The 14,797-nt window shown below is 44.0% G+C and overlaps 1 protein-coding gene across 1 annotated transcript in view; it reads left to right on the top strand.

The window, feature by feature from the left end:
* The window catches only part of LOC109986268 (calsyntenin-2), a 242,381-nt gene that overhangs the window by 84,932 nt on the left and 142,652 nt on the right, over positions 1-14,797 (top strand). Inside the window, exon 2 of the mRNA XM_020636858.3 lies at positions 8,797-8,919. Coding sequence (XP_020492514.1) covers positions 8,797-8,919 — 123 coding nt within the window. The remainder of the gene's footprint in view (positions 1-8,796; positions 8,920-14,797) is intronic.

The following is a 14,797-nucleotide window of genomic DNA, read 5'->3' on the forward strand; positions in this document are numbered from 1 at the left end:
TCATAAGGTGATTTCACTCTCGACAGACCTAAAAAAATAAATTAAAAAAAAAGCTCAGTGTGATCTGGCTTTATCTCACCCCGCCCAGGGCTACAAACAGCTCATAATCTCAACCAACTAAATCCATAACATACCAGCCACAAAAAGGCCAAACACGGAGCAACAGGTTTATTATTTACAGACCAAGTCATGATTTTCAATTACATCCCCAAGGACATGAGGTGACTTTACGATGGTGCAGAAGTGCAGGGTTCAGTTTTCATTGCATGTCCTCCAGACACAGCTCTGGGATGAGAAGGCAGAAGAAGGAGTTCTGTAGCGAGCACAGCAGAGGGCAGGGGGTCACTGTCTGAGAGCGAGTGTGGGGGAGGGGGGGGGCTCAAAGTGACCCAGGTGGCAGGAACACACTCTGCTTTGCTCGAAGCCCTGACTGAGTTATGAACTTGCTTGTGTTTTAAGCACTAAAAGCCTTCCTCTAGCTTTTTATTTCTTGAGCTCTGCAGCTGTTAGCTTTGATTTTATTCATAATCACAAATATCACTTCTCACTTTTTTACAAGATCCCTCGGAAACTGAATGAAAATTCAAATGGACCGCACTCGTATGGCCATTTTCTAGTCTTCACTGTGACACATGCACCCTTTCACACACACATTCACACACTGTTTGGAGAGACTGCGACGTGAAGTCCCCAACTGCCAATCATAACTAATCAAATTCACACACACATTCATGCACATGACGGTTTTGCCTTTGGGGTTAAATGTCTTGCCCAAGGACGTTTTCACAAAAAGGTTGCAGGAGGTGGGGGAATGACTGGACAACATTTGGATTGATTGACAACCTGCTCTACACACTGGAACCGGGTGAAAAATGATTTTCTTTTTACCTGAAAATGTGCTTCATAAACTCAAGGTTTTGGCTATTTAACAGGCAGGGCAGATCAGATGAAAGATGTTTGGTTGCTTTCAATTGGCAACCTTGTAGTCAACAAATGAAGACGTGAAAAACTGCAGTTCCGCCTGGCACCACTTGAGGCTTGTTCTAAAAGCTAGTCAAACCCTATAGAGCTCAACAGTGACCGTGACCACCCACTTTTCCATTTTATATCCTGCACTGACATTTCACAAAATCCTTATATCAACAGATTTGAAGCCTGTAACCATGACAACCAGCTACCCCTATACTCGTGACTACAGTACATTTGATTCAGCAACAAAACGGCCAGTCTGGTAAGAAAGGTGACCGTTTCTGTCTTTATGCCGATCTTGCCTACTCTACTCATGACCACTGAACGGATGAGGGTTGCGTTTATCTAAATAACTCAGCCAATTTAATAATGGGCTTCAGGTTGCTGCTGCGAGCTGTCTGCTAGGTGTAAAACTCATTTTATTCATTCACTGAACTTCTTCAACCTCTCGGCTGTGTTTGTGTTGTTACTGCCTTTGAGGATTTCCTCCTGTAATTGTCAGATAAATGTGACCTGCTGTGTGGTTAATGGCAGTATCACACTGTCAAACAAGCTGTCCAAACAGCCCGTGCTCCAGTGATTTTTAGTGAGTTTTAATATGAAACTATTTTATTTACATGTTAGCACTTATTAGCATGTATGGATGTTTGCATTTAAAAAAAAAAACCTGGCTTGTTAGCTCTCTTTCCGTGTTTCTCATCCATTGGTTCATCTCCACAGCCTGGCATCTCTCTGCTTTTTAAGTCTCAACACCTCCAGTCAGCCAGCTGTCATGTAGAATCTCATTCTGTTTGAAATGCATTGGTTTACTTGGTAATTTACCAGTTAAGGAATCAGCCACAGGCACGGGCTGTTTTTGCCTTTACCCTGCTGACCTTTCTCTCTCTTCCCTCTCGACCAAATATGGTCACGTCCAGCTCCCACAAAAACCACATGGGGACAGCAAAAACGCTGAACCCCAGTCATCAAAATTTCCGAACTCATGTCCAACATTAACATTTGATGCTGCACAGTGGGATCTTTACAATCCAGGGTTTTTGCAACCTAATAAATATAAAAAGGGTCATTGGTTGGTGATGTTGTGGCTCTTGTGAATCTCCCAAACTCTATGAAAGAACAATATCAAGTGCATGTGCCCCATGTGCCTGGGGGTGTGGTCCTCTTTACTGTGGCCTTGGGTTCAGGTCAGACCTTGGACCTTTGCTGCATGTCGTCCCCCACTCTCTTCTTCAGGCATTTCCCACCTCTCTTCGGCTGTCCTACCTGGTAAAGACAAAAATAGCCCTAAAATATGACTTCACTGGTGAACTCCTTTTCATGTGGCTGAAAAGTTAAAAGTTCTGCACATTAGCTGAGAAATACTTTGTATATTAAAAGTTGAAATAAATGTTTAATGCATATAGTGCAATGGGTGCAGGCTACACAAGTTACCCTTTAGTCTAAAAGATCTCAAGTCAAAATCAATGTTAGGAACTTTGAGGACTCAATGTATCCATATGAGAAATCTACTTAGAAGCTTTTATATTTAATAAAGTCCTCCCCGGGCAGACGATTCCTGTCAGCTTGCTCCGTGAAGCACGAAGCCAGAGCACTCAGTGCAAAGAAGATTAAAGTTAGCTAAGATCTCTGAGGTTCAAGAGAAGGCACGGATCACTGCAACCATGAAGTGGCTTCAGGGAGGGAGGGGGGAATAAGAGAGCTAAGACACATCCCTCGACGTTGGCAGACTGGGGATGTGTCCAGATAATCCACAGTGACCAGCTGATGGACATCTCTGGGCGTCTGAGAGCTGGTGTGAGCTCCCAGTTTACTCTGTTGCTGTAATTGCCTGTTGGCCGCAGTAATGGCTAACTGTCTCTGCTACGTTTACTTTTCATTATGCTGATGTATTCATCACAGCCTTTTTTGTTGACCTTATCAATCAGGGTTTATATTTCCTACAGAGATCATTTTAATTACAACTGTTCCCCCCCCCCCCCTCCCCTGGGCCTGTTGAGATTGCAGCACCCGCCCGTTTAGAGGTGGCGCCTGCCGGCACAGTGACTGTGCCACACTGTTGCCTGGTCAGAGATTAATCAGCCGTTATAGCGCCTCTGCCATCCTCAGAGCCTCAAGTCAAATCTGCGACACTCAACTTAATTGGCAGTGAAATGGCAGAGGGAGATAGTCCTGCTCCATAGTCCGGGCTCCGGCGTTCACCTCTCAGCCGTCACACATCCTGATTATATTTGCCCGTACAGGTCGGATAACCGCATCCCTCCACCTCTGTAATTAATTTGATTTGAGGAACAAAAAATTATTCAGTGGCCTTTAACTCGGCTCATTTATGAAAACACAGACCACAAGGAAGTGGTTATTATTCAAACGTACGAGTTATATGTTCTATTAATTTAGCTGCACGATATCTATACCGCCCAAAGCAGAGTTTATAAGAGAGCTGAAGGGACTGCGGAGCGTTTTATTTCAAGTCATAAAGACAATGCATTTAGAGTGAGGGTACAGGCTTTCTTTCAACTATTATGTGAAATAAAAGGATTTTTGTCTGGTTTGCCTGGAAGCCAGTTAACACGCTCACGCTGCTGCTTTCCCCCCGTGTGACACGGCAGAGAAAGGTCATGATATTTGAATTTCAGCACAAGTCTTAAACAGGCAAACACAACAATCTTGTATAAGCAGCTTTGCCTGTTTGTTAAGACGTGACGCTGAGAATGGTGTATTTGATTTCTGCTCGGCTTGCCCTCAAAATATAAAACAGCTCTTGCATCTTTGTTCATCATTTTAAGCTCAAAAAAAAAATCTCCAGGTTTTCATGATAGACGCTAACATATCGATTGGTCCATTTACAAAGAAGGGTCATTGCATTCTATTTACCAAGTGCTTTTAGTAGCTAACAAAGGTGTTTGCTTTTAAAGATTGGGGTCACCTGGAGAGCAGCTCAGGTGTTTTTCTTTTTGTTTGGTTGGGTTTTCAGGTGTGTGTGCTTGCAGACTTCTTTAAAAGCCCGCCAGACCTCCTCCTTCAAACTCTCCAAAGCCTGGATGCTGAGTCGCAGGTGTGCACTTCTCTGATCAATCAGCGAGTCAAAAGTGCTTCTCATTGGTGTGATGATAGCACACATCAGCTTGAAGACTTTCAGCAAAGAGAACAACTTCTTTCTAACTCTTAACTGCAGAGTGCACTGCAGACAAATTTGGCAGAGCAGGGTGTCATGTTCCCTGCGTATTGATTAGAGGATTAAATGTGTTTAGTTTTGATTCAAGTTGCCATGGAGGAGTATGTAGCTAATCACTTAGTGTCAAGGCATTAGTGCTCGCAGCCTCGGGTTTCGATCGCGTTAAGCGTAGGCAATGCTTCCCCTGGGATTCCCTGGAACTGATGGTCTGGCCCGTTCATCCCTCCACCTATCGCGCTCCCCACCGCCCCCACCAGTGACTGCCCTTCTACAACCTCCTGCATTATTTGGAGCGCATCCATCCATTCTGTGATAATGACTCATGGGCATGTCTCAATCTGTCAATACGTGCACCCCATTCTATTAAGTCAGCAGCGATGTATTTCTCTATCAGTGATTGGATGTGCTGCAGACGTGCATTGGGGGTGGGGTTGACATGTGGGTGGCACCCCATCAAGACACTGCAGCGATTACCGGAGGTGGACGCTCCTTTAATGCCCTCATCCCTTCTACTGAAAAACCATTCCATCCGACACACACACACACACACACACACACACACACACACACACACACACACACACACACACACACACACACACACACACACACACAGAAAAGTTGAATGGGTTTGAGACATCATTAACCGGCAATGGTGCGCCAGTCTGACTGATGGGAGGATGCACTCCGTCTTGTGTAGCCGCGATATCACAAAGGTCATCATTGGTCTAAATTGTGATGTTCTGTTGCCTGCCACTTCTGTTCTTTGTGTTGTATATCTCCTGGCGAGAGAGAGCCTTCATTTTCACCACCGTTTTAAAGCGTCGCAGCTGGATCAGCATGTCCTCAAACAATGGGAAACGCTGGTAATTATGAATAGAGACCATGTATAGGAAGGCCGATCTCTGAACCAATCAGCTATCAGCCGATGAAGATTTATTGAAAGGTAACTTTTTCAGTTCTTCCGTTGGGATCACAGCACTCCAAATCTTGCCTCCTTACACTGACTACCAGTCAAGCTGAGGATTGATTTTAAAGAGGACATATTACCTCCCTTCTCCATCTTTTCAAAAAGTCTCCTGTGGTCTAAATGAAACATCTGTGCTGTGCTTTGGTCAAAATATAACGTGAATCAAGCACCAGAGGAGGTTTGTGACCCTGTATAAACCAGCTCTCTCAGAACGCTCCGTATTGGTGTGTGTGTCTCTTTAAATGCAATGAGTCCCCCCTGAGTTTTCCCGGTAGACATCACTCCTCTGTAGCGAGAATAAAAATGACGGACCTGCACAAAAAGTTTTGCTCTAGGCTGGGGGTGGAGTCCATGGGTGGAGATACCAGGGGAGGGGAGTGGATTTTTTTTTTTTTTGTCAGAATCCCACTGTGACATCAGACAATTTGAAACGGAGCATTTTTCTCTGTGTTGTAAGACTTATGCAGACCACAAACAAAAGGACTGGATGGGTTTATTTTATATTTTGTGGGTCAGTAGACACTCCCAAATACAGTATATGTTCAAAAATACTGTCAAAGTGGATTTTTCTTAGTATGTCCCCTTTAAGATGTTGTGTTTAAGGCATTAAATGGACTTGCCCCCGTTTACCTCTCATAACTCCTGTCCCTATATCAGCCGATCCAGGACAATGGGGGATTGTGCTTTTTCCATTGCAGGAGCAAAATTGTGGAATTCTTTACCTCCAAACATCCGTCCCTCGCCAACTATTGATGTTTTTAAAACTCACCTCAAAACATATTTATACTCAATTGCCTTTCATTTTCAATAACCCTGCAAGCACAAGATCCATAGCTCTCTTAGTCTTGTTTTACACTGGACTTAATTGTTACCTGTTCTTGCATTTTGATTGTTGTTGTTCTTGTTTTTTCTGTTCAGCACTTTGGATAAACTGTGCTTTATAAATAAAGTTGAGTTGGGTAGGCAGCCGTCAGCCAATAAAGGACTTCAGTTTGTAGTTTAGATAACGTTTGTTAGAGACTGACTCGATAAATTGATGACTTTTGACAGATTGTGTTTCGCCCCCTCCGCTCGCACAGATTTTTCTTTCCTGCACGCTGAAATAAAAGTGGACAAAACAACTCGGACTACGACCACAAACAAGAAATCTCACAGTACGGGAATCTGGTCCCTTGCCTTCAGATTCTCCATTTGTATGCACAAACTGTAAATAGGAGATTAAGGGCAGCCTGAGGTATCAAGGATTTGAAGGTCAAAAGGTTCCTAAGCTCGGAGATTGACTGAATATGAAGTTGAGGACAGGTCCCTTTGATTCCTCCAGACTCCTCATTAACCATCACGCACTGTGGGAACACGATGTTGCACCCTGTCAGACACATGTATTCAGGTAATGCTTTTGTCCTGCCCGTTAGATCAGGAGATACATTTTCATCCAAATTAGTGATGGGAACTCTATTTAGTGATCCAGATCAGTTGGCTAGTCTTTGCAATAACCTATACTGCGTCTCTTTACTTGGAACCATTTTGGCTCTAGTAACTCTAGCAAATTAAGTTATGATGATGATCTAAAGTTAATGTTTTGACCTATAACTTTTTATGTAATTTACTTCAAGTATTCATTGTAATTTGACCAGGACACAGCAACGAGGACTATAGCCTCTGTAAGGTATCATACGTTTTGATCCTTTAACCAGAGTTCTCGTTGTTCTGTAACGCTTTCCATTCAAATAAAGCTTTGCCTCTTAGCCAAAGCATCGGCAGCCACAAGCGTGACACATAAAACATTTTTTCTTTCAGATTCCTGCTCAGCAATGTCAGAAAGATATTCATTTGCGTGACAACATGATTTGGCACTCAAAGTTGAAAATCAGTATCATTTTACCCCTCAATATTGTAGCCAACTCATGCATATTTATCACATGGTGATAGACTAATGTGCTCCCAGCTCTGTGGCCCTGTAAATGATCTTCTCTGACTGCATCGGGGATGTTAGTCGTGCTGTCTGGACCGAATCTCATGAATATGCATCCCTGCAGGGTTAACGTGTATTTCTCAGGTCCCAGCAGCTTCTTGTGGTTAACCAGAGTCCTCGTTACACAGCTTGTTGTTGTAGGCTTTTATCTGAGGAATATAAATTCATAAAACAGAGGACTTAGATTCAGCAGCAGTAGTAAGAAACTCCTTTAGTCTATCAGATGTATCACAGACTTCTACTCTGTTTTATCTTGAAAGTGACCGGACGCTGTGTGCGTTTCCTTGTCAGACTTCCTGTCCAGCTTATTCTGGTCTGTCCAGCTTGCAGTGTGCTTGAGCGTGCTTGAGCGTGCTTGAGCGTGCTAGCAGCGTGCTCTGTCAAAAATTGACTGGCAGCGTAGTAGACTGGTGGCACACTCCTAGGACAGACCGCGGCGCTCACTGTGGAAACACAATCATTGATTAGAGTGGCAGTGAACGGCGGTTATGTCGTGTGCCCCATGTAAAGATGTAGAAGCTGAATGTTCGATTCCAACCAAGAGCCTTCGATGAACGTCATCCCCCACTCTCGTCTCTCAATGTTCCCTGTCTCTGTTCAGCTCTTATCCAATAAAGGCCAAAAATTACCCCAAACCCCCAAAACCCACCCACAAAGAGGTTTAAGTTTCTCTCTAATGAAATCCGGTTTGACCTACTGTGGGTGTAAATACTGTTTTGGGACTCATTGTTTTAAAGCCATATCGAGCTGTTTGTTCAGATAATGATGAATACATATGAAGTGAACAAGCGATGGAAGTATAATTAATGCTCCTTCACAACAGCAACATTCTTCTTTGTGTACTCACATCATAGATTATAACTGGTGATGATATTTTCCTGGCTGTGTTGTTTAGAAAATACACATTTCAACATTTAAAGTGGCTTTTACTGACATTCTGTACAAATTTGAAGCGGTCTACAATGATTGCTTGATCGGCACTCAGAGTCCACTTTCTCTCCCCCTGGAGAGTAATTATCACCCATGTTCTTTATTTCCCCATTAAGGCACATATTATGATTTTTTGAAGAGGCCTGTCTCAGCGGGGGGGGGGGGGGGGGGGGGGGACCTTGAATTACAGCCTCTCTTTGTGTCATTTTAAATGCACCTACTTGAACTTAGAAATTACTAAATGTAATTGTGACTTTTTCTGGTGCAGCTAAAAAAGCACTTAGAAGAACTAAAGAAGTCCATTTCTTTTCTCCTACCTTTCTTTCTTTACCCTGTCACCACAAGATGGTAAACAAATGGTGAGTGGGTCGGCATGTTGCCGCTCAGAGCCCAGGAGGCCGTTACTCAATTATGGCCCTTAATGAGGCCTTCTGCTCGTGAACTTTGTTTTGACTCGGCCTTGGATACAGTGTTCTGCTGGCAGCTCAGTGGTGGTCATTGATCAAGCGAGGCACTGGGCTTTGAAACCTGCGGGGAATGTTTGACGGAAGAAAAAGAACAAAAGAACAAAAAGAGGCAGCGGGGGAGATTAGCGACGTGAGAATGTCGTACAGAAAAACTCAGGCTGGAGGAGGTTTGCCATGAAACCAAGAAAAAACAAATGAATACTTGTGCATGTTTGTGCATATTGATGTCTAAAGGTTCAGTTGACGTGACATTCAAGCTGTAAATCTTTGCATGTGAGCATAGTTCACTGATATCCTTCCCTTTCTGTCTCCACAGTGAATAAACACAAGCCGTGGATTGAGACGTCGTACCATGGCGTGATCACTGAAAACACTGACGTCGTCCTGCTGGATCCGCCTCTGGTGGCCCTGGACAAAGACGCCCCGATCCCCTACGCAGGTATGGTACATTTTATATGGCTCTGAACGAAAAAAGGCTCCTCTTTGAGGCAGCCAACGATGACTTAGGTGTTAATCTGCACAGGGAAGCATAGCTGTAGGATATACTTACACTAAGGACTTAAACCATATAAGGCTGTCATGTGTTATCACTGTGAAGGGGCTTAAATTGGCTTCATGCTCTGTAACTGCTGCATCACTGCTTTTTTCTTTACTGCTTTTTTTTACGTGTTAACTCCGCTCTGCACCACAACCATTCAAGCCAATGATTCCCAGCGAGCACGTATGACAGGCCACGTTCATATTTCATATTTATTTGGTCGTGGAAAGTGGCTCAAATAAACCTCAACATGGTGGCAAAATATGCTGGGAAAAAATAAATAAATAGAATAAAATCAAACCGGATTAGATGCTTCCCACTTTGTGACAGTTCCAGCTCGGCTAAAGGGTGCCAGCTCTTGTGGGAGGACATTAGCTGGAGGCAGTTGGCGCGTCCAGCCACCCTCTCTTCCGCCAGGGTGCTAATGTGGCCAAGGCCGTAGCATTTGGGGCTGCTGCACTGGGCTGGAGCCCCCTAACCGAGGCCCTCGAGCTGGGCTGATGGATGGAGGGAGTGTGTGTGTGTGTGTGTGTGTGTGTGTGTGTGTGTAGGCTTGCATGTGTATATGGTTAGTAAAACATTTGTCATTGTTTGCTTCTGTGTGTGTGTGTGTGTGTGTGTGTGTGTGTGTGTGTGTGTGTGTGTGTGTGTGTGTGTGTGTTGTGCTGTGGCATGGCCTGAGGGGGCTCAGTGTAATGGCCACCCTACAGGGAGAAAGGGAGAAAATGATGAGACAGTAGGGAGGGTTGCTGGCTGACCAGCATATGTCCTCTGGCTCTCGATAGACTGACAAACACACAACGGCAAAGCCCAAACTCATGCACGCACACCCACACACACAGCAGGGAAAAAGCTTTTGGGTGTTCCTAGATTTTATAAGTCAGGGGACTGAGAGTGATTTCTCACCAAATTATTAATCAGGAAGAACATTAACATCACAGTGCTGTCTACCGCTCTTTTTCCTGCTATCAGTTCTCATTTCTCACTTTCCTCTCATCACCACTTCCCACATATTTCTTTTGTATTTCACCATCCTCCCTCTGGACCTTTGAGTTACCCCAGCAAACCCACACGTAAACACACACACACACACACACACACACACACACACACACACACACACACACACACAAAAGATGATGCAGCACTCACTCTTCAGCACTTAAAGAAGCAGGAGTCTTACCCTGTAGACACGGTTCAAGGCTGAATTAGACAGTTATCCAGTAATTCTGCCTTCTTGCAACAAATTGCCGGGCGGGGATGACAGGCCAGTGGCAGCTCAGGTAGCTTAACTTAAGCCTCGTTAATTAGGGCAGCCAGGTTTTAATTACAATGGGTGGTTTCACACTAGGGGCCCGGATCTGAATACGCTTGAATCCAAAGTCCAGTTCATTTGATCAGTGTGAACACACACTAACGTACTCTGGTTCTGTGCCAGAGTCCGCTTGAAGAGGTGGTCACGGCAACCATTCTCAAATGAGGAAGTGGGCCGTTGTTTGACGTAATGGTCCATGGTCTCGCCCTGCCTTGGCCTTGGTTTTGACTCGGCCTCAAACCCTAAGGTCTTAGTCTGGCCCTGCCTTGGCATTGGTATTTGTCTTGACTCGGTCTCAATCCCTAAATGTCTTGGTCTCGGTCTCGCCCTGTCTTGGTCTCGGTCTTGTCTCGCCCTGCCTTGGTCTTAGTCTTGACTTGCCCTGCCTTGGTCTTAGTCTTGACTTGATCTCGATCCCTAAATGTCTTGGTCTTGTCTTGGTCTGGGAGCACTCAGGTCTCGGGTATGTCTTTGTAAACCTGTGAGAAAGATAAAGTACACAAATGTGTTTTGCTTTAGACACAAGCTGATGCCAAAGTCATGTCCAGATTCTTCTCTACAACTAGTTATTACTGAACTCAATGTTTTTCAGTTGCGCTAACTGCAAGTCATTTATGTCAACGACTGAAACTAAACGTGTTACACAAATCTAAAGTACGTTCTAAAATATTCACATTGCTGCCTTATCAAGTGGCGCCTGAACTCTGCAGGGATGCATGAAAAGTGAGTCTATCCCAGAAGTCTATTATGTTATTAAGTTGAAGTGGTTATTTTAGGAGAATGCTATCTCCGTACCGAGTGTGCTTTTAAAGTGCGGGGTTATGAGGGTTAATGTGCAGGGGATGTGATGAGCGCGGTTGTTTGACACAGGTTAACTGGTTGTCAGTCCATGCTGGTTTATCGTCTGCCAGCATGCACAGACTCCGACACTCACATGTTGTCTTGTAGTAGTTTGTTTCTATTCATGTGTCAGTCCTCCTTTCGCTGGTCGAATCTCACCATTCACCCAGGTAAGCAAACGCTGCACGGTCAACAGCTCCACCAGATTGCTTCCTCCACAAGGCCTCGGTTTGCCAATCTGACACAAGTCACCACGCTCAGCTTGGTCTCCCTCCATTGTCATTAAAGGTTGCTGCTTGGATCATTTCTGGAGGCCATCACCCAGTTTTTTGTTCTTGTACAGTACATGTAAATGTCTTCTCTTGACTTCTTTTATTATTATTATTTGTTCTGCAAATAAAGTCAGGTGACAAAAGTACGAGAATGCAAAGGCATGCACGCTCTGGGTGCTGGCAGGAGGTGATGGATGGTTTTAAAAAGAGACAGGACTTTGATCTGAGAGGCCCAGGGTTTGATTTCAGAGCTTAACAAATTGAAAATGTTGATCACACCAAAGTCAAAATCTGAAATGCTTTTTTTTTTTTTTATCCCCGAAGAGAAATGTTGTCATGGCCGTTGCTCTTACAGAAACACAAACTATACAGAAAGTATTCAGCACATTACATGGGCTACATGACTAGCTTATGAAAATAAGCTAGTCATGTAGCCTATTTGCGGTTACATGTGCATGAGTTATGTAAGTAGGGTAAAGGGTTCCCGCAAGCTAACCGCCGGTGTTTGTCACCTGCCTGTCCAACAGGAAACAGACCAACTCCACGTCCATGAGTAAAAGCCAACACAAGGTTCACCCTCGATTTAGAAAGAGCTTTATCTGCTTTGTGTTTCTCCTCACTGTGATTATATTTTCTCTTCTTTGCCGCTATGTCCACCTCTGTCATATTCGCCGGTTTGAATTGCGTCCAATCGCTGATCAATCCTCTCCTAAACTCACCTGCTGCGCTGTCATTGGCTGGAGGAAACACACCATCTCCGCCCAGAAACGTCCCGAGTCAACCAGAACAAACCAGAACTGCAAAATCCAGTCAGAGGACAGAGTCTCTGCAGACACAGTCACCACCACACATGTACGGAGGCCCAGAAGGGATGATAGAGCAGCTTGACTTTCGGAGAAGTCTGTATTTTATTTTGAAGGAAAAATCTGCGGACTTTACCTACAAACCTTCAATTATTCAAGGATGATCTCCAACAGTTTTATCATTTCCATTAAGAAAAAAATTCACAGCTAAAGCTTAAAGCCCCGTTCTGATCTCTAAATGTGGAGTCTAAGATGATCTCATCACCTGTCAAAGTGTATAAATGGAAACTAAAAGTCACTTAAAATCAGAGCGTGTCGCTGCAGAAAAAATACAGATGGAAAGTTAAAGAAGAGGCTTTCTGATGAGGGACGCTTTACGCCTTCTCAATCTCATTTCATGAGCTGGATGGAAATTTCACGGAGGCCAGGGGGCTGCTTTTAATAAGGCGACTCTTAAAAAAAAAAAATCTGTTTTCAGCAGGTGCTGCTGTTTCAATTCCCCCAAAAGCCCCTACTTCAAAGTAGCAGTTAAAAACCCGTGATTATAAAAAATACGATTAAAACGTCTCTTTTTAAGGACGGGGAGTCTGTGTTAAAAGAAAAGGCTCTCAGACGTCTTTGCTCTCTCTCTCTCTCTCTCTCTCGTTCTCTCTCTCTCTATTTCTATCTCTCTCTCTCTCTCTCTCTCTCGCCCCTTTTATGTGTAATAACACTCATTTTTTCATCTTTTTTTTCTCCCAAATAATTTCCACCTGTTGGATTTCCTCCATCTCCAGTGCATTCAGGGGGGTTGGAGTGGTGCCCTTTACCTTCCCCGAGACTCGATGCTGCCCACAGCAAATGTACCATTTTCCCACCGAATGATTACAGCTTTTTTCTTTTCACCGATAGTTCCGTCTAATTAGCTCTATTTTTGACTCAGAGCATGAAGGACAAAAAAAGCAGCAGATGGACACAACAGTAAAAACAATCCAAGAAAAAATCCACCTTTGTGTTGTTCAGAGATACTTTGATTCATGCAAACATGCTTTTGGTAGATACGCTATAAAGCTGAGGTAACATCGAGACGTTTCTGTTTTTAAAGTGCTTTAGACTTTAGCTTGGAGACAATGGAGCCATCATTCTGCCATTGTTCACATACTCATTTATTAATGAAGTACTGAAATGCAATCTGCTTCCTCACTGAACCACAAAGATGAGGGAAATCGTCTTTGTAATGAGATTTCTTTTCTGGGCTTTTAGCTTCTTTTTTGTGTGTCTTTTGATGAGTTACAGAAGTGACAGGAGGGAGGCAAGCCGAGCTGCAATTCACTGAAAAGGAAGCAAAAAAAAAGAGGACACATTCAGTTTCCCTTGAATGGCACTACGCTAAATGTTCAGTCAGCTACATTCTCGACCCACCGAGCTGCAGACATGCTTGAGTCATAGAGTTGCTTTAAAGGAAGAATGTGTTACTTTTTGATCCTGTAGATGTCTCCTCTGACCACCAGCATGAAACCAAACCAAACCATTCTGACACAGAATGACCGCGATCTAAAAATGCTTACTTGACATTTAAATAAGCAAATAAGAGTATGTTCTTCTTCTTCTCTCTAGTCCTTGACTAAAACAGCTTTTATACACAAGGGGAGGAGCCGGCCGTCCCGTCCATGTAAACACGGCTCTGACAACAACACAGCCAGCAGAACTCGAGCTTCTCACTCATTGTAGACAGTCATGACTCAGAGACACATTTACACAGGATAGACTGGATTTATGATATATTCATGTGTAACATGTTGCACATTCTTCCTTTAAAACTGAGGCGTTCACTGCTGTTGAGATTGGACGCTGATGTGCAGTGCTCCGTCCTCCTCTTTGCTCCGTGCATGCCTGAATTGGAAACATTTGGTTATGTTGACTTTTTGACACTACAGACTCTTGTGGAGTTAACAGATCTAAATTTGGTTTCTGCAGATTAACAATGTCTCTCACTTTAGGCCCAATTGATACTGCATCCTTCTCCAGCAGGGACAGGTGGACAGGGCCCTGCTGTTCCTGAGGGTGATTATGTGGAATCATTCTGAGGAAATACTTAAACCAACAATGTCCTCATCGTTTTCCCCTATGCCAGAACGTCCCTCTTAACGAGATCCTACGGGAATTAAGAGCAGGCTGCTTAGCCAGTAGAGCCACAATAGATGTTTTAGTGGAAAACAAGTGGAAACCTAGCGTCCTCCTCAGGTGTTTAAAAAAAGGGGGAGCCACTGTGGTCGTGCAAAATATTAAAGTTCAGGGCGCATGGTGGCCTAGTGGTTAGTGCGCACACCCCACGTATGGTTGCTATTCCTCCAAACAGGTGCCATGGGTGGCTCCTTTCCCACATGTCATCCCCCACTCTCTCTTTCTCTTTCCCCGGTTTCTGACTCGCTGTCCTATCTCTATATAAAGGCATTGAAGATCCCAAAAAATTTGTATTATTTTTTTGTTTTGTTCCAAGAGCGGCCACTAGAGGATGACTGCGAAAACCGAAGAATACCCATCAGGACCCATGTTAAAATATTCAGTAA

This window comes from Labrus bergylta, chromosome 11, assembly GCF_963930695.1.
Source record: "Labrus bergylta chromosome 11, fLabBer1.1, whole genome shotgun sequence".
NCBI lineage: Eukaryota > Metazoa > Chordata > Actinopteri > Labriformes > Labridae > Labrus > Labrus bergylta.